The sequence below is a fragment of the Phragmites australis genome, chromosome 1 (genome assembly GCF_958298935.1).
Source record: "Phragmites australis chromosome 1, lpPhrAust1.1, whole genome shotgun sequence".
NCBI classification, from domain to species: domain Eukaryota; kingdom Viridiplantae; phylum Streptophyta; class Magnoliopsida; order Poales; family Poaceae; genus Phragmites; species Phragmites australis.
The window spans coordinates 44636102-44658437 of NC_084921.1; the positions used below are offsets into that span (position 1 = coordinate 44636102).

At 39.6% G+C, this 22336-nt stretch overlaps 3 protein-coding genes across 7 annotated transcripts; all 3 read left to right on the forward strand.

The window, feature by feature from the left end:
• The first annotated feature begins 1757 nt into the window (after positions 1–1757).
• On the forward strand, positions 1758–9122 carry LOC133921725 (casein kinase 1-like protein HD16). 3 transcript variants are annotated; one of them, XM_062366723.1, is made up of 17 exons: positions 1758–1915; positions 2591–3012; positions 4049–4174; positions 4265–4338; positions 4728–4797; positions 4883–4938; positions 5017–5088; positions 5167–5261; positions 5448–5511; positions 5580–5709; positions 5923–6138; positions 6257–6387; positions 6955–7129; positions 7215–7305; positions 7903–8060; positions 8309–8497; positions 8712–9122. In XM_062366723.1, exons 2-17 carry the CDS (start codon positions 2626–2628, stop codon positions 8769–8771), a joined length of 2094 nt encoding a protein of 697 aa, XP_062222707.1. In that variant the 5' UTR covers positions 1758–1915; positions 2591–2625; the 3' UTR covers positions 8772–9122. The 3 variants fall into 3 exon arrangements, with proteins under 3 accessions (XP_062222707.1, XP_062222716.1, XP_062222724.1); XM_062366732.1 differs by lacking the exon at positions 1758–1915 and adding an exon at positions 1997–2222; XM_062366740.1 differs by lacking the exon at positions 1758–1915 and adding an exon at positions 2301–2486.
• Positions 9123–13457: 4335 nt separating this feature from the next.
• Positions 13458–15876, forward strand: LOC133921746 (single-stranded DNA-binding protein, mitochondrial-like). 3 transcript variants are annotated; one of them, XM_062366763.1, is made up of 7 exons: positions 13458–13673; positions 13852–13925; positions 14009–14140; positions 14329–14449; positions 14569–14669; positions 14956–15015; positions 15539–15876. In XM_062366763.1, the coding sequence occupies exons 2-7, from the start codon at positions 13859–13861 to the stop codon at positions 15553–15555; spliced, it is 498 nt and encodes a 165-aa protein (XP_062222747.1). In that variant the 5' UTR covers positions 13458–13673; positions 13852–13858; the 3' UTR covers positions 15556–15876. The 3 variants fall into 3 exon arrangements, 2 of the variants coding, with proteins under 2 accessions (XP_062222747.1, XP_062222734.1); XR_009910318.1 differs by having other exon boundaries at positions 13466–13673; positions 14009–14151; positions 14241–14449; positions 14569–14691; positions 15539–15562; XM_062366750.1 differs by having other exon boundaries at positions 13467–13673; positions 14009–14151; positions 14241–14449.
• Positions 15877–18605: 2729 nt separating this feature from the next.
• Positions 18606–22286, forward strand: LOC133921764 (signal recognition particle subunit SRP54 2). The gene is made up of 9 exons (XM_062366774.1): positions 18606–19040; positions 19150–19249; positions 19918–20071; positions 20145–20295; positions 20389–20537; positions 21013–21111; positions 21193–21352; positions 21479–21593; positions 21684–22286. The coding sequence occupies exons 1-9, from the start codon at positions 18810–18812 to the stop codon at positions 22013–22015; spliced, it is 1491 nt and encodes a 496-aa protein (XP_062222758.1). The 5' UTR covers positions 18606–18809; the 3' UTR covers positions 22016–22286.
• The last annotated feature ends 50 nt before the right edge of the window (positions 22287–22336 follow it).

Here is a 22336-nt window from a genome sequence, read left to right on the forward strand (position 1 = left end):
CCAGATTCGGTGTTTGCATATTTGTATCGAATGGCTTGTTTGCATTAAAAAAAATTCTGTCTCTTTGGTAAAATCTTTGATGCAAACAAGTCATTCGGTGTAAAGATACAAACAGTGAATCATATATATCCGATCCTGATACGAAGGCAACTCTTCCTCCCACTATCACATTGGTCATTTTGAAGAAAACCTCGTGTGGTGCAATTTTTTATGGAGAAGAGCCGGTAGAAAGGCAGGAGGATGAGATGTCTTCAGATTTGAACTAGACGGACGAGATTCAGTGTTTGCATATTTACACTAAATGCTTTGTTTGCATGAAAAATTTCTCATATCTCTTTTCCTTTTTCTTTCTTTAAAAAGATCGTACCACGGTTGGAAGGACATAAAAGAGCACAAAACTAGGCCACAACTATAGCACCGTTCTACTGCACAAAAACTCCACGTGCAGTATGAATGTATGAAGAAAACAACCAGTCTGAATTAATGGAATGCATCATCCCATTCCAACCAAAAAAAAAACAACCAGTCCGAAAAGATAGGATAAGGATTTGTGATGTAGGCAAAGAAAAAGATAAGAGATAAGCGCGTGCCACATATCTCATCCTCTGATTGACCATTTTAGCCTTGGCTAAGGACTACTCTGACAATTGACTCACACAAGTCAGACCCGTTCAAAAATCGTGAGTAATATAACCATACTGATTAAGGCCAAAACGCATTTGAGTGCAAAAGTGGTAACACACTTCACGACGCTAGTAGCCACCATGAGATGCTCACACTATACTGCAACTATGAATGTAATTTGAATCGGATACAGATAAATATTATTGATTATATATTTTATCTTATATTTTTATCAAAATCAGAGTTAGATATGGATGGTGACAGATATAAATACGGATGCGGATAGTTTCAGTCACGAATACAGATTGAATATACGATGAGTCGGATGCATATAATATCGTTCACAAATATTTATCCAAATATTGAGTAAAAGTAATAACCATATATATCGTATATGTTATAATTGTTTGATCATTGTATATATACAAAACTCAACTACAGGTCTAACAAATAAATCAACAATATAAGTTTATGGAAAGAGTTAGGATAGAGTAAAATCAGAGAAATTACGAGTGCCTAATATATTGGGTCAAACTTCTATTAATTATATAAACATATTAATAACTTTAAATGAAAAAAATATCAATTACAAACTTATATATATATCATCAAAAGCTATAATTTTTATATAAAAATTATCTTTATCTAACTCCATATAAAAAAATTACCAGCTCTAAAATCATCTTCATCTAACTTCGTATGAAAAGTTATCGCCTCTAAAAGAGAGTTGAGATAGTCTTCGGTTATATCATTCTCGAATATCCGATATCCCATAGATATCTGACTTCCTACATCTAAATCCGATATGACTATTCGAGATCTGATTCAATATCTAAGATTTCTTTCAGATATTCAAAATCCAAGATTCGATTAGCATCTAAAACGGTTCAAACCCGTTAGAAAAAATCCAACCTGTTTTGGCCTCTACTGCCAGCTAAAAAAATATTAGTCCTGTTTGAGACCTGGATGGCGGGCCCCACTGAGCAATCCACGTTATCCATCACGTCTCTAGGCGACGCGGCCGAATCCTGGCCCTTGAGTCCAGCCGAGCTGCGTTGATGCCTTCCAAGAGCGGAAGCGGAAAAGAAAACTAACAACGCGAAGCCTTCAAAAAGCCAGCCCCTCCTCCTCTCCCTTCCAGACAGCCACAGCGCAGCGCGGTGTGTGTCTGCGCGTTGCGTTGTATGTGTGTCTGCGCGAGAGACCAAACACCAACCTCCCCCCTACCCCCCCCCCCTCCCCGCATCCCCACCTCGCCGCCGCCGCCGCCGCACGGTTTCTCCCCCCCGAGGTAAGCGCGGAGCCCTACCCGTTCAGCCCTTCCTCCTCCCGGGCCGATCGCCGGGCGCCGCTACGCGGATAGGTTACCGTGTCGGCGGCGGCGGCGACGGAGGAGGAGGCGGGCATGGGCGATCGGCGCGGCGCGGACCGATCTTAGCGTCCGTGATGTCCGATCTCGCAGCGATCGTTCCGGCGCCCGCCGATCTCCCCGTTTCGTGGCGGATTTTTTTTTTATGCCTGCGCCTGCCCCCGCGTTTGCTGTTGGTTCGGATTGCGTTTTTTGGGGGCGGCCTGGTGGGTTTCGATGAGGCGATGAGGTATGCGCGAGCGTTAAGCGTGCGCGTTTTGATCAGGTTTTGGTAGGAGGAATTGGTGTCGAGGAGATCGGGATAGGATTTGGGGAGGGAGTGGTGGTGGGAGCGACTGTTGGGAAATCTCATCTCACGGTCTGCGGTGATTTCTTGGCTGCAACGCAAATTGGATTGGGGTCAGGAGCTTGTGGATGAGTCCTAGATATCGATCGCAAAGAAATGAACGCTTGTTTATGTGTGCTTGATCAGTACTTGTTCATCCTGGATGTGGTATCTCATGTTTCCAGTGATATTTTATGTTTGATGAGTTGCTAATAGAATGTAGTACCTGTGTACTGACTATTGACCATGTTGTTGTGGCTTTCTATTGACAGATTCATAGGCGGTAAGAAGTGCATGGGGATAAAGGATGCCAGAGTTGCGTAGTGGAGTTCGCCAATCTCGGTTGAAGGCGAAGAAAGTTGAGGATCTTGTGGCTCAGGACCCAGCTGAGAACTTGATCGTGGCGACTCCAACGGTGGCAGGAAGGCGTGGTAGAGGAAGGGGTGGGAGGGGTGGAGGGAGAGGAACAGCGCGGGGAAGGGCAGGAGGAAGAGGGCGAGGTGTTCCAGTGATTGACTTGGACCCTGAACAGCCTTGTGAGGTTCTTCCAGGAGCTGCTGTTGGTGGTCGCGCTGCAGGTGGGGCACAGCGCATTGAGGAATTTGCTGATAAGGTTGTGAAGATGGATGGTGCGAGTGCTGAGAAGATTGCCGGAGCTGAAGATGAAGGGACTACATCCCCAGTCCCGGAGAAGGTGCAGCTGTCGTATGCACTTTTGTTTTTCTTATTTTACGTATATCTTCACTTGCATGCTTTCCATGTTCGGATTATTTCTTGCTGTTTAGGATAATGTTCTCAGTGAGTGTGTTTCAGAAAATAGGATAACGACAAAATGTTGATTCTGGCATTGTATCACATGACACGTGGACTATGGCATCATAAATGTAGTTGATGTACCTATTTATGTGCATCTATCTGTAAATCGTAGAAACCTAAATTTGAACTATTTTACATCACAAAAATGTAATATTATCTTCCTGATTCTATCATCTTTATAATGTCTATATCTGAAATAAATATCTTTGCAATGCCCCGTGAGAATAAGTGAATCACATGCCCATATTAATGCGTACAATACTTAGGTGAAGTTGTAGCTATTTCTAAATTTGTAGGATAGCTTGTGGATCGAAGATACGGCAACCTAAAAGAAGATATGAGTGAATTAGAAAGATTGAAAAACTATGGAGCTATGGATTTAAAGGGGTGGATATAATTTTCATCAGGAAAAGCAGTTCTGTCCCTTAACATGAGATTGCTTAACATACTGGATTAGTGTAATTAGATGGAGCCAGAGATATGTGTGTGACAGGGTAGGTGCAGCAGTTTGCATTCACGTTTTGTCCATGTGTGGGGCAACTTCCATGCAATTCTTCATGGTCCCTTGTGAATGATACTAAGTGAATGTCAGTACATACAGTTGCTTTGCTCCTCTTAACCTAGCATTGTGTCATGCATGCTGTTGTTTTCTTTGACATATGTCCGGATATTATTACATCTCCTATGTCTACCAAGACTTAATCTAGTCAAGCTAAAGTCTTGTTCATATATAAACTGACCATGTACTCCAGGTTCACTGGTATTATGTTTTAGTAGCTTATGTTGGTAACAACTGACTATTCTGGTCGGTGATGTGAAAAACTTAGAACCGCAAGTGGCCTTCTGCAGAAGTAAAAGGGTGTAAATGAATTTGGAAATCCGGTAACCTAGTAATAAAAAATAATTTTTTGCAGGTTCAAGTAGGCCATTCTCCGCAATACAAGGTTGAGCGGAAGTTGGGCAAAGGTGGTTTTGGGCAAGTTTATGTTGGCAGAAGGGTTTCTGGGGGAACAGAGCGCACTGGACCTGATGCTTATGAGGTATCTCTAGCCCCCCCCCCCCCCCCCCAATTCTCTTTTAAAAGACATCCTCTTATATGATGTTAGTAATACATTGCTTACCGACTGCAGGTTGCTTTGAAATTTGAGCACCGCAACAGTAAGGGTTGCAATTATGGCCCTCCATACGAGTGGCAAGTTTACAGGTAATAACATTATATTTATATTAAGTTGAGTGCATCTATTACAGTCTTACAGACGAATTTTAGGCATCATACAAGGTATACAGAACTGTGCCTCAGGAGACGATCACACAAATCATTACTGTGCTTTTATGTTTGGTTCAAGGACTCTTTGACATCATGTACTTCTAAATTTTGCATTTTAACCTGAGACACAAGATAGTGAATCGTTCGACTCTTTTGTATTATTGGAATGCCAGCTCCTGTCATTTATTCGTTTTTTGGCTTGTTTGGAAGCATTCTACTAAAAACTAAAGCAGTCTACCTTGTTATTAGTATTTACTTCTTTTGAGGACCAATTTTACTGTGTCATCCCACCAATTCTAATACTTTTGTTGTGCATGTGTTTTAAGTGCTCTGAATGGATGTTATGGTGTACCATGGGTTCATTACAAAGGTCGCCAGGGGGACTACTATGTTCTGGTTAGTTATTATATCAAACATAGTTGAATCTGTTTGAGAGTTTATATTACATAAGCTAACGGACTAAAATATACTACTGTTGCAGGTGATGGATATTCTAGGACCTAGTCTTTGGGATGTTTGGAATTCATTTGGGCAGACGTACGATAACTACATCTTATCTGCTTTGTTTCAGTCATATTTTCTAAGCAACTGACTGATAATTAATATTTGGTTCAGGATGACAGGTAATATGGTTGCTTGCATCGCTGTAGAGGCAATTTCTATACTTGAGAAACTTCATGCAAAAGGGTAACTAGTGTCTTGTTGAATTTTTTTTACCTACTGTATCTCGCAATTTATTTATTTATTTTGGAAATTTTCTTTCAGGTTTGTTCATGGAGATGTTAAACCAGAGAATTTTCTCCTTGGCCAACCTGGATCTCCTGATGAGAAAAAACTTTTTTTGATTGATCTTGGTTTAGGTATGTCGAGGCAATCCTGTGATAGATATTGTTTGCAAACATTAATATGATTTAACCAATTTGTCACACTGATCTGGCTTCACATTCTGTGAGCTATGTTACACATGCATTTAAACTTGTTATATACCTGATGCTGATGTAAAATATGAGTTAACAAGTGCTAATTCCTACCATTTGCGCGCCCAGCGTCTAGATGGAAGGAAGGACCATCTGGACATGTTGAATATGATCAGAAGCCAGATATTTTCAGGTTTGTTTTTATTTAATTTTGTTTTTTCATCTCCTCTCAATATGCTGACCTTGCCCCTTTTTCCACAGAGGTACAATAAGATATGCTAGTGTCCATGCCCATTTAGGCCGTACTGGTAGCAGAAGGGATGATCTGGAATCATTAGCATATACATTGATATTTCTTCTCAGAGGAAGGCTACCGTGGCAAGGCTATCAGGTTTGCTATCTTTCTTTGGATGGACGTCATAAAAACATTATTTTGGTTATTGACTATGTATTATGTCCACTTTCATATTCAATGAAGTGAAACTACTATGTATGTTTTACTCACTTGAATCTGCAGGAAGACTTTTTTTTTTGCTGACAGATTCACAAATCTTAGATTTTCTATATAAATTGAGCTGTAGTTTCATCCTGCTTAATGTTGCAGGGCGAGAACAAGAGTTTTCTTGTTTGCAAGAAGAAAATGGCTACCTCTCCAGATCTATTATGCTGTTTTTGCCCACCTCCATTCAAACTTTTCCTGGAGACTGTGACGAACATGAGATTTGATGAAGAACCAAACTACCCGAAGCTTATTTCCTTATTCGATGAATTGATTGAGCCCCAGCATTTGAGGCCTATTAGAATCGATGGTGCATTGAAGGTTTGTTTCTTACGACATGAAACTGAGCTTTTTATTTTGCTATACAATAGTTGTTGATGCATTTACACACTTATTGGATATCTTGTTTTATTTAACATTTGATTATGTTCATATGTAGGCTGGACAAAAACGTGGAAGATTGCTTGTAAATTTTGAAGAAGATGAGCAACCGAAGAAGAAAGTTCGACTTGGAAGCCCAGCAAATCAGTGGATTTCAGTTTATAATGCTAGAAGGCCCATGAAGCAGAGGTAACTATGTAAATAATAGGCCCGTAGAGTGTATGCATTATGAATGAATGGATCTTTTCATAATGTGCTCAACTTTGAAGCTAGACAGTGTTTCTGTGTGGTGGTCCTTACCCTATCTATGAAATGGTATGGTGTGGGCATAACTCGCTGGTGGCAAGAGGATGGCATTTCAATCATTTAAGGATAGGATATATATTTGCTTGGATTTTAATCCATGCAAGTATAACAGTTTTTGCTTATCTGTGGTAATCTCTTTGGATGCAGGAGTTACTCAACTCTTTGGGGGTGCCTTTAGTATTCAAACTAAACTTTGTGATATGTTTTTGTGGCCCTTGTCAAGGAGTAATAGATGCTATATCTGTACAATTGCGCTGCATACAATTTCTCTAAAACTGCAGTTTTTTCATATTTACTAGCAGACATGTAAAATTTGTTAGTACTTTGCCATTTCAAACTGGAAAGCAACAGTTGAGCATGTATACTTCTACTATAGTCAATGAGCTAACTGTAGCAACCCAGGGTAGTAATACGGCTTTGTGCTAAAAAAAACGTTTTCTTTCCTTTCAGATACCATTACAATGTAGCAGATGCCAGACTTCATCAACACATAGAAAAGGGTAATGAAGATGGGTTGTTCATTAGTTCAGTAGCATCTTCAGCGAATCTTTGGGCCCTCATTATGGACGCAGGAACTGGTTTCACATCCCAAGTTTACGAACTTTCACCTATATTCCTTCATAAGGTTTGGTCTCAATTCTCAAACATAGTGTTTTTCTATGCAAGCCTATATTTTGAGCTCCAAGTTGTTTATTCTTTCTGCATTTTAGGATTGGATTATGGAACAATGGGAAAATAACTACTACATCAGTGCCATAGCAGGCGCAACGAATGGAAGTTCCTTAGTGGTCATGTCAAAAGGTTTGTCTGAATTGATGTTTTGTTGACGGGCTTGCATGTTGCATTTATACATGAAATATCTTTTGGTTGTGCTACTATTATCACTGCGAAAATATACAAAACACACTTGTAGTTGTTGACTTATTGTTGTTATATGCTCTGTGCTGACTAGTGGATGTTGTGGCATGCAAAGCATGTGGTTTTAATGTGGTATTCACATTCTTGTTTGCTTTCAAGTTTCAAGATATGGAACAAGAGATTGTTAAGAAAGTGAGACACAAGAAAGCAAATCGCATGTGGAGGTTGATATGTCATATTTCTTCTAAAATCATGGTTCAAACTCTCTTTTACCAGAAAGACTGAATGTATATGTGCCTTTTCATACTGTTAGATGCAAGCACAACTAACACAATTTTTTTATTGATAGTAATAATGTGTTGTGATTCCTTAAAGAGGTCCATAGTCAAATATTTGACCTGTTTCTGCAGCGTTTCACTTTGCCATGTCTGCATTGAATACCTGTTTCTCCGTTAATATAGTCTCTGTGCATTTTGGTTGAGGCATAAGGATTGCCACATGAGATGCATTAGTCTGAACCTGTCATTTACTCTCCTCCAGGAACTCCTTACACTCAACAGTCTTATAAAGTTAGTGAATCATTCCCCTACAAGTGGATCAACAAGAAATGGAAAGAAGGTTTTCATGTTACATCAATGACAACTGCAGGAAACCGCTGGGGTGTAGTTATGTCAAGGAACTCTGGATATTCTGAACAGGTATTGTGGCAATTTGTATTTGTTCAATGCACAAGTCAAATGCATATTGTGCAATGGTATTTTCTAGGCCATGTTTACTGCATATAGAGCTATTAGGTATCTGAAAATATCTGGCTTTTAAATTAACGAATTAACTTGTTCTACTGGATAGATAATTAATATTCCTTTTGTAAAGATGATAGAAGTGCTGTACTCCTGTTGTTTAGAAATCAATTTACTGTACTTTGTTTCTCTTTTATGCACTGCAGGTAGTAGAATTGGATTTTCTTTATCCTAGTGAAGGTATCCACCGACGATGGGAGAATGGATATAGAATAACTTCTACAGCGGCCACTGGTGATCAAGCTGCTTTTATATTGAGTATACCCAAAAGAAAGTTGATGGATGAGACACAAGAAACTCTTAGAACATCTGCTTTTCCTAGCAACCATGTGAAGGTATGATCATATATTTTGATTCTTGACTACATTGTCGAAACTAAGTTGATCTTTTTGGAGTCTGAATATTAATAGTTGCTGTGATTTTGTCTCAAACTCGTCATATAGATTTGCACATTTTACAGTTGTAGACATGGTAATATTTGGCACCCTGAAGCAGCAATTCAAATCACCCCCCATCTAATGTAGACAATACACTCTGGGTTTTTTGTAGGAGAAATGGGCCAAGAATCTTTACATTGCTTCGATATGCTATGGCCGGACAGTGTCGTGAAGCTTGCTGTGCACTGCATTCCAAATTGGGAGAGCGCACATTCAAACGAGTAGATATCAGAAAATCAGTAATTTTTGTTGTTGCTCTCTGTTACTCTGTATGTGTAGGTAAATTGCCACCTTACCATAGCCAGAGTAGAGGCTGAAGAAAGAACCGGGGGGAAGGTGGAAAGCAAGCAGCTAATAAGCAGACGAGGAGGATGTGATCCGGCTAGCGGTGGTGCAGACGCCGATGGCGTCAAATGTTTTGCATCACCATGTTTTGCTTCGCTCCTGACTGCTGTGCAAAAGTATAGACAGCTGTTACCTCCTTTGGAGGCAGTTAATCTGAGAACCCATTGTTTATAGCGTATCATGTCATTGCATTTTCTTTAGTGGAAGCCAAGTTCCATACTTCTGGAACTCCGGAAGGGTTAAGTTATTGTGTGAGGAGAACGAGCCGGTGTATCGATTCCATTATTGGATAAATCTCATTGCATTAATGCAATAATGTTGCATTACTTATCTTCCTGGAATTATTTGTTTTTGTAACGTCACGGAAGAACTTGTGGCGTACTCGTTACCATCAACTCGGTAATGTCTGAAAGATCTGAGCAGGAAACCAGTACAAAGAGCAAAGAGCACCTGAAACTTTTCAGAGTACTAACCAAACCATCTACATAAATAGAGCAGCTACAAACATCTAGGTTAGCCACAACAACCTAAGCTAATATCAACAAGTTTGCAACCTTTGTCAATGCATCTTCATTCAATCGACTCAAATCCTGGTCAAAGAGCCTTCGTAAAAGATTTTCTCTTTATTTCTTTATACGTTTCAACAAACTCTAAATCTCACTCCTTAAATATTCTATTCACATATATTTTATTACTATCCTATAAATAAAAATATTTACAACCGTTACATTTTCAATTGCTAAATAATATATATATATATATATAGTTTGAATTCGAATTGAAAAAGAATATCACATGAAATGATAAAAATGTATATAAATAAAGTATTATAAAATAACTTACTTTTTCACCATATAACCTAGGGCTAAAAATAATTTTAAAATTAGATAATCGCATAATAAGAATATTAATGAATTTTCTCATATTTTTAGGAATTTATTTGAAGCTTTAACAATTGTTAGAAGTTATAAAAGTAACCTTTTAAAATAATTTTAGTTTAAATTCTACACATGCTTTTTGAATGAATTCAATAAAAATAGGTTGCACATGAATGAAACATGTAAAAACAATTCTAGAATTTTTTAATAACAGAAAATCATTGTTTTGAACAGAATAGATGAGAAGGGAAAAAAGTCGATTGGAGCTTTTTTTCGAATCGCCAAATTTGACGATAGTGAGCCGTTTGCTGAGCTAGTTGGAGTTGCTCTTAGCTCCTCGGCGCACCCTGAGCATCACGGAAGAAAAATTGTTGTGACGGGTTGCTACTTGCAGGTGGTAAGCACAAGAGTACAAGACGATCGCCTGATGATGAACGTATCTGATGCTGCTGATTCCATGACCAGCCAGACCATTAGGAGAACTGGGCATGCGACGAGTATGATCAGGATTGAAGAAACAATTTGTGTTCTTCAAGAGCTTGCTAGACTAATCATAGACATTGGCGCAGCTAATGCTCTCAACATACCACCATATCTGAAAGAAGCTTTGGGGGGGAAACAAGTCCTATGGACGGGCTCATATATTGTCTTTGCTTCCCACTTTCTCTGAGCTTGTTGTCTCAAGGTAAGAAATGGGTTTCTAGTAATGCTTCTAATTTTAGGGCATTGCCGATAGCTTGTGCACCATTTGGCAGTGCATGTCTATTTTTGCTGAGTAGGCCATTTATTATTAGCAGCAACTTGTGTCTGCCCATGCCGCATTAAAAGGGAAAGTTTAATATTAGGGAGTCAGCAATTTGCAGAAAGAAACCTCGCGGCATATTCTTTCGTTGCTTGGAACAGAACTTGCACAACTATGGTTCTGTCACCTGGTTATTGCCGTTAGTCAGTCAACACATCCATTATTGGTATGGCTTTGAGCAATCCGTTATCATATTGGGGGACATCATTGCTTTGGAGTCAGTTCTCGACAAGTTTTGAACAAATTCCAAGCAAGCTTAGGATACATCCCTGAAAATAAGGCATTAGCTAGCATAAGTCCTTCATATTGGAAGTATCATTGCCTTGGAGTCAGTTCTTGACAAGTTTGAACAAATTCCAAGCAAGTTTAGGATACATCTCTTAAAAAGCAAGTTTAGGATACATTTCTTAAATAAAGCATTAGCTAGCATAAGTCCTTCATAAAATTGGAAGTGTATATAATAAGTTTCCTATTGCAAATTTCTCACAAAGTAACCAGGGCATGTCTGTTGAGCTACCTGCCACATTTTGAATATAGAAAACGGCTGCCCAGTTTACTGCATAAATTTAGGATTTAAATCTGGCAGTGCCAACCTGTCAGCCTCATTCTTCTAAAAATCTAAATCATGGTTCCTCCTTAAATATTCTGTTTGTTAAAAGTGCGGGTTCTGTTTAGGATCTATAAGGAAAACATATTCTTTCCATATTTCCCATTCGAGATGATTTTGCGTGAGCCTACTCACTTGAGGACTCTAAAAATAGAAAATAACCCACATTTTAAGCATCTTTGAACCAATCAAAACTTCATGTAATGCCGATTTCTTTTTTTTTTCCTTCTGTTTTTTTTAAACTTAAATTTGATGTTATGGCCAGGACATTGGTTGAAATTGGAAGAACATGAAATATTGCTGGAGTAGATAACTGTTTTTTTTGGGGGGGGGGGGGGGGGGGGCAATAGCTTAAAGTTGGCTTCGGGTTTTTATGGCACCAATTTTGCTGGTTGTAGACTAAGTTTATATTAATTGTTATTGGCCTTGCTTGATCCATCAGAGAAGCTAGGGTGCGGGAGCTTGTGCAAGTGCTGCTCAGGCTCATTTCCTCAGAGCTAGGACTACAACGTCTGACGTAATAATTAATGATGAAACTCCATTTTGTATTCTTTTATTGGATGAAAATCATGTAGTTGATAGTCGGTTCCCTTCTTTTACAATTTTAATTTTGTATGTCCATCATACCAAGCAGATTAGAGTTGTATATGTATCATTTTGCTGGGAAAATATGGTGGTTGTTTCTGTAGTCATTAGGTGTATAGTATAGTCCATTCTTTCGACGTTTTTGACATAGGAAAAACCCTTTCAGCCACTCATGTAAGTTGTGCCAGTACCTTCTATCTTGTATTCTTGTGACATGAATAAATGTTGCAGTTATCTTGAGGAACAGAACGATTGCCCACGCAGATCAGCCCTTGTAAGTAAAATCAAGTAAAAGGCGTTGCTTGTAAACTTGCATAATTTTTTCATTGGTCCTTGGTCAATTTTGAAATTTTATTCGGACTGGACAAGGTTACGTAACGTATGATTTTTATTTATTTATGAAATTAGCTCAGTCCAAGCATGTTCAGATTGTTTGTAGTTGTATGCAACTGGACTGAAAAGTTCCCCAATAATCCACTGTTCGGAAGATCTTTGTGATTGGTTCTAATAGTTTTGTAACAATAAAACCCAAATGGATATCTGTACGTGGTCCTAAGAGTTCTGACTGATGAATCTTAAAAAGAATCTTAAAGAAATAGCTGCTACTCCATGCACCACAGGCGGACTGATAGCAACTAATTGTTGTCCACTTGCACAATTTGTCTAATTGGAACATCGACCCACGGATGGAAATCTTAATTCGTCTTGGCGAAGTACTCTCTCCAGTAAAAAAGTGACTTTTTTTTTTGTTGCATGCGGTTAGTATATTACTTCGACCATCGATATTTTTTTTAAAAATATATATTTTTATTGAACTTTTGAAAATGATATACATAGATTTGACTTGAAAAGTTGTTAACAATAGCTTTGCTACATATATGTCACACTAGTAATTGATGATCAAAATAGTGTGTTGCTGACCACATGTCCACATCAATGTTTAGAACGACGCTCTATGACTGGGGGGGAGTATTTGGATGAATGGACCACAATATGACCTCTTCGATAAGAAAGGAATACTAAAGCTTGACAATTCCCACGCAATTCTAACATATTCGAGGGCTCTCAAACGACAACGACTGGAATACTAATGAAAACCAGAGAGGCCATTCCTGCTTTGGAGCAACCTTTTATGTTGTTTCATTCGTTTTCCTCTATTTATGTTGTAACTTTTTCAATTGCTATGCGATGATCAATGAAACCATCAGGTAGAGAATCTTCAACATTTTGCTTAAAAAACTTAGAGTTTGTTTGTTTTTTTTTTCTGTTTCTGATTCTGCTACTAACAGAAACCAGAAGTCAGAACAAACGGGTTTTTGAAAAAGTGGTTTCTGGAGAAGCCAGAAGTTTGCTTCTGAGAAAAATAAACTAAAGCTGAGAAGCTCGCTGAGATACGTTTTTCTGAGAAACTATATGCTGAGAAACCAAAAATTTATTGTAGAAATTAATAATCTATTTCTAAAAATAACTTTTTAAATAAATTAAAAATATAGTTTTTTAAGCAGAAGCTCAAATAACCAATCGCTTAGTCGTCCACCCACCTGCGAACGAGAAATGGCACACAAATTTTCGTCCGAAAAGTTATTATTCCGGGCTTCGGCCTAGAAGGCTGAATCACTGAGGCCCAGCCCAAAGCCCAGCACTAGACGTCGAAGCATCCCTGACATCATCCTCTTCCTCGCCCGCGTCGTCCAGAACCCCCCTCCAGCCACCGAAGCGCGCCAGGCCGCCACTCACCCCGAAGGTCATCGTCCCTCGTGGTCGTCATCGTCCTGCTCCTCCTTCTCCTCCATTCACCGGTATTGGATTGGCGTGGGGTGGAGATTGATCCGGACTTGAGATTGATTTCTTCCGTTGGTAAGGAACCCTAACTTGCTTGGATCCATCTTTCTAAGAGCGAGGTTAATCCATATTTTCTTTTTCTCAGTAAACCATAGTTGCTTATAGGGGGCCTTTGACGATGAGAATGACTGTGTGTGGGGTGTGGATGTGTAAGTTGGTTGTGTCATTTCACATTTTGCCTCCATGTATGTAGACTTACCATGAGCACAAGACTGATGAAGGGCTTAAGCCTGATGAGGCTCGTAGCACAGAAAAGGAGCTCATCTGGTGGGTAGTTTTTCTTTTTCTTCATAGAAGAGGCTCGCAATGTATTTGCATATGACCGCGACATTATTGTTTCATTTTTGTAGATTTTTACAGAAAGTCACGAGCATGGGGCTCCACTGTTTCTTTTTCGGATGTTGATGAGAAGAATGAGATTGGTTGTGAAGGTGATGATGGTTTCACAGGCCCTAGGAAAGATATAGAACCACAATTCCGTGGTGTGCACCGGGTATTTGATATATTCTGTGAGAACGATTATTCATACTTGAGTTTACAGTGAAAGAATTGACACTCATTGAGTTAGTTCATTCTTGCCAGGCAATTATTTGTGGCAAAGTTGGACAAGTTCCTGTGCAGAAAATATTAAGGAACGGGCATACGGTAACTGTGTTTACTGTTGGGACAGGTGGTATGTTTGACCAGAGGACAGTAGGTGCTGAGAACTTGCCAATGCCAGCTCAGTGGCATCGAATAGCTGTACATAATGAGCAGCTTGGTGCGTATGCTGTTCAAAAGCTGGTTAAGAAGTATGTGGTATAGAGCACAAGATTCTGTTTTCTCTCTTGCTTGATATGTTATCTTAAATTTAATTCAGCATCTTAGTTTTACTGAGGAAATGATTTTTTATTGCTGTGCCTTGATTCAGTGCTCCGGTCTATGTTGAGGGTGATATTGAGACTAGAGTCTACAATGACAGAATCAATGATCAAGTAAAAAATATACCAGAAATCTGTGTGCGACGTGATGGTACATTAATCTGAATTCATATGTAAATTTTCCGTCAGTGATTCCTTTTCCCAATAGCATCATTTTTAGCAAATAGCTTTATTCAAATGAGTGGATTTAAGCTCTAGCTAGCTGAATTATTTCTCAGAAATGAAATTTTCCTGCTTACTATCTTACCCTAGGTGTACACCACATCTCTTGATATACTGTGCTCTTATGATTCTGAATTAATGGCATTATCATTGTTTCAAGTTCTGTTCATTTCCATCGTGTACAAGCTTCATGTCTGAAACATTAATTTGTGCAGGCAGGATTAAGGTGATTCAATCTGGGGAAAGTGATGTCAGTAAATCATTGGATGAGTTAAGTAAGTTCAGTTCGCATCTCAGAAATTTTTTATATGGAAATTCATATAACATATAGAGTTATAGACGTCCAGTTCCATGCATGATTAGTAACTAGGCAGCACTGGAAGAATCTGAATCTATCACCTTAACCACCACATTCTTGTGCTCTAACATTAGGCCTTGTGGGTTTTCCATTCTCTGTATGAATCAATGTGTAACTGTGGGCATCAAAATTTAAAGACTTTTGGGTTATAGATGATGTTTTTTTTTTATCGAGTCTGATATCAATGATATTACAGAGTTAAGGAATCAAAACTGTTTGTGAAAATAAGAAAATATGAAGAAACGAAAGGGAAAATGTCTTGCTGGTGTCCACCTGGAAATTAGGCAGCAATCCAGTATCCTAGTGGGTAACGGAATCCTGAAACCTAAAAATCAGAACCCTGGTTGTGTATAATTGTTTGCATAAGGACATTGCATTCATGTGTAACATGTGTTCATTGCAATTCACAAGAGATCGTCATAACAACCTTTTGGTGGCAGGGGAAGGACTATTCTAGTTGCAATGCAAATGACAATGGGCAAGACGACACTGGAAATTCGTCTCCAACAGAGTCTGTATCCAGTGATACAGTACTGCTACAGTGTTAGAGATAGGGGATGCTGTAATAGTATTTTGAGGATGAAAATTTGAGGTAGCTGTTGGAGATGGTCTTAGCAGATGAAGCAGTCTCCTTTTTGTTTTTTCAGTTCAGCTGATGAGATGATCTTATGGATGTTGAAATAAAGTTGTGGTGTCATCTGAGCTGATATGGAGTGCAGACATTTCAGTCATCAATCCGATTACATTTAATTGATGATTTAGGGCGAGATTTTACAGAGTAATGGGTAAAATTTACGTGGTCTTTTTTCTTCTCCACGACCTCCTTTTTCAGGCACGATTTGCATACCTGGAGAAACCATCAACCTTGGAGCAAACTTTTATTTCACTGTTGTAAATTCGGTGAACCGTACTATGCGCGGTGGTAACACTGTCATCCCAAATTCTTAAAGATATGTTCTTTTTTCCCCCTTTTTTGCTGACAACCACTTGAGACCTCGTGGTCACAACAGAGGGAGAGGGTCTCATAATGTTTGCCCCGCCGTACCTTGGTGATTTCCAATTTTCCACCATGGAAGATAGGACTAAGATCTCCGTGGTTGATCATAGAGAGGATGTGATTACAGTTTGCAACAGAAACATGCCAACGGACGATAATGTGTTCACTCCTCGGCTGCAGGAATCGAGTAGCACCAGTGCACCACGTCCAGTGCGACTACGGGACTCTGCTCGTGGCTATCGCCATTGCATACAATGCGTCGGACGCCATCCGGATTCCGGGCTTGTATTAGAGATGGACGGTTGGTGAATATATGACGAATGCCGATGATCGACCTTCCGATTTGTGTTCGTTTTTCCAGCTGGTTCCTTTGCTCTCGTCTGCTTACCAAGCGGCGGCGGCGGCAGCCCCCACAACGATGGACAACTCGCTGCGAAACTCGCACGAAATAGTGGACTACTGCACGTTAGTCTAGTTGATACGGCCGTAGCTAAGAATTCGGGCCCTGTGTTAAATTAGAATTAGGCCTTAATTTCATACATATCAGTAACCAACATATTTTTCATTTAATTATTTTTTTCTCAAATTACTCCATATTTACTAACTAATCCGTGTGGCAAAGCACCAATTCATGCACAAAATTTTTGACTTGCAGATCCCGTTTTTAGGCCTATGTGGCAGACATGCCTCGTCCACCTCGGGGCGTGACGTGGAGGGGCATATCTGAGCCAGAAATACTGTGTTAAGGTTGGGTAGGATTTTGTGATACACTTGTACCGCAAATGTCGACGTTAATTGTCATAAACCATTATACCCTGTTTGTTTTTTTGGGTACAACGGCAATAAAATTCTAGGTTTTTCGAAATTTACTTTTTTCTTAATCCCATCTATTGTTTTCTTTTTCTTAAGTCTCTGCTATATGAAACACGAGTTTATTCTCGCGCCACATCTTCCCTCTCATATCCTCTCATCTAATAAAAACTTCTAAAATTTAAATAATTTACTCACTTTTATCATCCACCCTCGTTCTTTAGTCTTCTCGTCTCGTTATCGGCTACGGATATATGACATATTTTACTAATAAAAATAAATAAATAAATTAGAAGGAAAATTAGCGGATAATCTTTTTCTCTTTTTTAAACTCCATCTAAAATCAAACTATGTCATTTCTCCTGATGTATTCGTTTGACAATGCTCTTATGACGCATCTATATCTATATCTTTAAGTTTGTGTTTGATATGACCGTATCCAATATTTATGTTACGTTATAATACATATAAGTAAATTTTATAGGACTTTTTTATGAAATATCTTTGTAAGATTCTGATCTAGCCACACATTATCTGATCTAACGGTTAAGTTGAAAAGAAGATAGAGTAGATATGTATCATTATAGGGAAGAAAATCTTTCATATGATCTGATCTTATATAATTTGCTTTCAGAACATCTGTTTACTGACAAGAACTAGTAGCATCCTAAAGAAGGATTCCTTAAAATCAATGTTGATGGTTTCTTTTGTGAGCAAAGAAATGAAAGGTGGATGGGGCTTATCATCCGCGATTATCTTGGGGAGGCTGTTGCGTCGGGAGCAGGAAGTATTCAACACGTTACAGACGCCCTGCAGGCCGAAACGGAAGCATGTTTACAGGCACTCAATTTTGTGAGTGGTCGCTGGTACGATGAGTATGGAACTAGAGACTGATGCGAGTGCTCTGAAGATTGCTATCATCAGTTCGAAATTCGATTCGACAGCCATTGGTGTTCTTTTTAGAGAGATCACTAGTTTTATTGTTGTCCGGGTTTTTCAGAATCCTTGTTGATGCAATTTGTTTGGAGCAGGCCATGGACCGGTGGTGTTTTACTCTCGGAATCAGTTCCTAGAATGTAATTTGTTTCGTGGCCGCTGATGTTTTTTTTTTGACGAAAAATAGTGAGGAAACCTCACTGTAAAAGATTTTATTAAAACGAGAGAAGCTAAAGGAAAAATAAAGCTTACATAAGAAGGAAAAAGGAACGGGGAGAAAGAGGAAGCGGAAGAAAGAAGAAAACTCTAAAGTGTACTCTATAACCAGGCTATGAACAGCGAGCTAAAAGGTGTGTTCATTCGATGATTTTGTATATAAACTATCTCACGAAAACACTCCTTCCATCTATTGAAATTTGTAAGATCTTTAAGTTTCGTTGCTTCCAGATTTTCTAAGCTACAATATATATGGTCTATATTTTGCCCTCCCGTTAATAGAATTTTCGCTTTCCATGTCTAAAAAAATTATCAACATTAGTACTGTCTAGAAAAAAAGAAAGAAAAAATACTCCCTGAGTCGTAAAATAAATTTTATAAGCTCTATAAAAAATATTCGTAAAATCTCATCCACGTTATATGTAATATATCTCGTAATCTAATAATTAGATAAAAAGAAAATAAAATAAACATGTATTATCATAGAAAAAAAAATCTTTTCTAATATCGGATCGTGTAGAACTTGCTGAATTTGCTTCCGAAGCCGTGAAGGCATCTCGCTTCTCCTCCTCGTGAAAACCGATTTCCCCAGGCCCGTCGGCTTGCAATTGCAACACCCACGTGATCCCCTCCCCATCCCCTTGTCAGATCGGAGCCCTATAATCGTCTCCTCCCCCACCCGCGGAAGCCACCGCCACCGGCAAGGGAAGGGAAGGGATCGGCGCGCGGCGGAACCCCCGGAACCCGGCAAGATGGTGCTCGCGCAGCTGGGCGGGAGCATCTCCCGCGCGCTCGCGCAGATGAGCAACGCGACGGTGATCGACGAGAAGGTGCTCAACGACTGCCTCAACGAGATCTCGCGCGCGCTCCTGCAGGCCGACGTCCAGTTCAAGATGGTCCGCGACATGCAGACCAACATCAAGCGTATCGTCAACCTCGAGGCGCTCGCCGCCGGAACCAACAAGCGACGCATCATGCAGCAGGTAGGGGCGTGCCTCCCCCCCCCCCCTCCCCGCGACGGATTTCAGTGTAATTTGGGGGGAAATCGTGCATCGTGCTGATTGCGTCAATTGCTCTCTGTTGTTGCTTTAGGCCGTCTTCACGGAGCTCTGCAACATGTTGGATCCCGGGAAGCCTTCCTTCACTCCCAAGAAGGGGAAGCCAAGCGTGGTCATGTTCGTTGGTTTGCAAGGTCAGTCTTCCTAACTCTACGTTATGCCCCATGCTAGATTGCTGCACTGCACATCTGCCCGAGTGAAGTCTGGCCTTCTGGTTCTCAAAACTTTATTTATTACAATTCAGTCTAATTGTGGTGTTACACGCATGCTCGGTTTATACTTTATACAGTGTGCCTCGTAAATACCTGAAAGGTTATTCCAGAGCAGTGTCAAAAGTCCTTGGTTTTTGTTATCCTTCATGGAAAAAACATATCTTTTTGTCCAACAAGTTTTCCTTTAAATGTTACACCGTAAAAAGTTAAGTTGTAAAAATAACATTGAACGTTTTGCTTTCTGGAATATAGCAGGCGTAGAAGATAACTTATCAGAAGTTATGTATATCTCTTGTCAATATTGAGCCATTTCCTCAAGGACACACATCTTGAATCACCAAAGTGTTACCTGAACATGGGGGCTATTTTAAATTTGAAAAAACAATAAAATAGATGCTGTGATTTGAGGCACAATGATAAACATCACAGTCTCTTCATTCTGGCTGAACCTGGTTGCACAGCAAGTGATGCTGAGAGCATAGCAGACGTAGTAGGCCTATCTATGGCATATGAAAAGATAGGCCAAATCCTAAATTTAATCCCTTGCGTTCTTGTCATTCTGCTCACAAGATAACATCATTTCCCTTCAGGTTCTGGTAAAACCACCACTTGTACAAAATACGCATATTATCACCAGAGGAAAGGATTCAAACCAGCATTGGTTTGTGCTGATACATTTAGGGCTGGTGCTTTTGACCAGTTAAAACAAAATGCAACGAAGGCCAAGATCCCCTTTTACGGAAGGTGCTCTAACTCTCAACTTCAGTTATTTGGTAATCTATTCTTTTCTCTGTTTTTTCTAACAGTCACTTTGCAGCTACATGGAGTCTGATCCAGTGAAAATTGCTGTCGAGGGTGTGGAGAGGTTCAAGAAAGAAAACTGTGATCTCATCATTGTAGATACAAGTGGAAGGCACAAACAAGAAGCAGCACTCTTTGAAGAAATGCGTCAAGTTTCAGAAGCAACGGTATGTACACTCAGAATTCCCAAATACATTCAGGTGCTCAGCAATACCCTGAACCTAGCGAAATTTCACCACCATTCTTGTGTTTTTTTGCAGAAACCAGACTTAGTAATATTTGTAATGGACAGTAGTATCGGTCAGGCTGCATTTGATCAGGCACAAGCATTCAAACAAAGTGTTTCTGTTGGTGCTGTGATTGTTACAAAAATGGATGGTCACGCGAAAGGAGGTGGCGCACTTAGCGCGTTAGTATTCTCTGCCTTTTGCTGCAATACCCTCTTGCTGTTATTTCCTCTTTCCTAATTTATGAAGAATATTGATACAAAAAATTAAGAATATTATTCCCAAATAATCTGAAGAAGATGCTCTCACTTGGGATCTTTCTTACCTTCATTATAGTCCGGGTACATTTTCCACAGATAATTCCTAGTGAAACGATATAATGAGAACTACTATGAAGGTCAGTTCAATGAATGAAGCGTTCTTTTTAAATAAGTATCGGAGCTAGATTGGAATATGAGATAGCGCGATGGTATTCTCAAAACAGCTACTGTGCGCACTACACTATCTTCACTCGTGATGTCTTTAGTTATTCTGTTTTTTCTTTTGTGTGCGTGCATGCATTTAGGGTATCTTCATAGAATACCTACTTCTAATCACATTCATCATTTCAGAACTAATGAGCCACCTAGCATATCTTACATCCTTGTTTCTTTTCAGGGTTGCAGCAACAAAAAGTCCTGTTATATTTATTGGAACTGGAGAACACATTGACGAGTTTGAAGTTTTTGATGTGAAGCCATTTGTTAGCCGCTTGTTAGATAAGTGAAAAACAGAAAATACAAGGTAGCTGTTTTATATGTGTATTATCTTTGGCTGACCTTACTTTGTGTAATTGGCAGGCATGGGAGACTGGTCAGGTTTTATGGACAAGATTCATGAAGTAGTACCTACTGATCAGCAGCCTGAGCTACTGCAGAAACTGTCTGAAGGAAGCTTTACTCTCAGACTTATGTATGAGCAGTTCGATAACATTCAGAAAATGGGTCCTATTGGCCAGGTTTGCTACATTCTTGAAATCTCTTGAACATCTAGTCAAAAGAAACACAGCAATCATAGACTCGTTAGTTAGCATCATGATCAGCGCTCATCTCTTAGTAAAACTTTAAATTTGAACTATGTGAAGGTATTCTCTATGTTGCCTGGATTCAGCTCTGAATTAATGCCAAAAGGGCATGAGAAGGAAAGCCAGGCTAAGATTAAGAGGTACATGACAATGATGGATTCCATGACAGATGCTGGTAAGTCGCAGTGACAAGTTTCTTCCCTGTATAAATTACTGGAGTAATATTGCAAAATTTATTGAGTTCATGTACACCTTTTCTTCTCAGAGCTTGACAGCACAAATCCAAAGCTGATGACTGAATCACGGATTATTCGGATTGCTCGGGGGTCTGGCCGGCCTGTGAGGGATGTCATGGACATGCTGGAAGAGTACAAGCGCCTTGCTAAGATATGGAGCAAGATGAAGGGGCTCAAGATTCCAAAGAAAGGAGATATGAGTCCACTGTCGCGCAACATGAACGTTCAGCACATGAGCAAGGTCCTTCCGCCGCAGATGCTAAAGCAGATAGGTGGCATGGGCGGTTTGCAGTCTCTGATGAAACAGATGGGGTCAAAGGAAATGAGTGGAATGTTTGGAGGCATGGGTGGCGATCGATAATTCGACAGATTCAATCATTCAGGTAACCAATTAACAACCGTCGATATTGATATCCAATGTTGCACTTGAGCTCGTCACCAGAGGATTCGCGAGCGCCAAATCGTTTGATTTTCGCACAGGCTCAGTGTAGCTCCTTACACTCCTGAAAATTTAATTTATGAACTGTTGTTGGCATGGCAAAGGATAGGGTATATTTTGACAAAATGAAGATGTATACTTTTTGTGCGTGGAAGACTCTACTTCGTTACTCGACTCGATACTTCTAGTTTCATTTCGTGCCGCCGTGTTGGCAGAGGGTGTGTGAATCATATCCGATCTGCA

Excerpts from the sequence above, each read along its gene's own strand:
- LOC133921725 (XM_062366723.1), top strand. The coding sequence starts at position 2,626 with ATGCCAGAGTTGCGTAGTGGAGTTCGCCAATCTCGGTTGAAGGCGAAG. Across the intron at positions 5,089-5,166 it reads GAGAAACTTCATGCAAAAGG|GTTTGTTCATGGAGATGTTA; the intron begins GTAACTAGTGTC and ends ATTTTCTTTCAG. Across the intron at positions 6,388-6,954 it reads AGAAGGCCCATGAAGCAGAG|ATACCATTACAATGTAGCAG; the intron begins GTAACTATGTAA and ends CTTTCCTTTCAG.
- LOC133921746 (XM_062366750.1), top strand. The coding sequence starts at position 13,859 with ATGAGCACAAGACTGATGAAGGGCTTAAGCCTGATGAGGCTCGTAGCA. Across the intron at positions 14,152-14,240 it reads AATTCCGTGGTGTGCACCGG|GCAATTATTTGTGGCAAAGT; the intron begins GTATTTGATATA and ends CATTCTTGCCAG. Across the intron at positions 14,670-14,955 it reads AATCTGTGTGCGACGTGATG|GCAGGATTAAGGTGATTCAA; the intron begins GTACATTAATCT and ends TAATTTGTGCAG.
- LOC133921764 (XM_062366774.1), top strand. The coding sequence starts at position 18,810 with ATGGTGCTCGCGCAGCTGGGCGGGAGCATCTCCCGCGCGCTCGCGCAG. Across the intron at positions 20,296-20,388 it reads GTCAAGTTTCAGAAGCAACG|AAACCAGACTTAGTAATATT; the intron begins GTATGTACACTC and ends GTTTTTTTGCAG. Across the intron at positions 21,594-21,683 it reads GGATTCCATGACAGATGCTG|AGCTTGACAGCACAAATCCA; the intron begins GTAAGTCGCAGT and ends TTTTCTTCTCAG.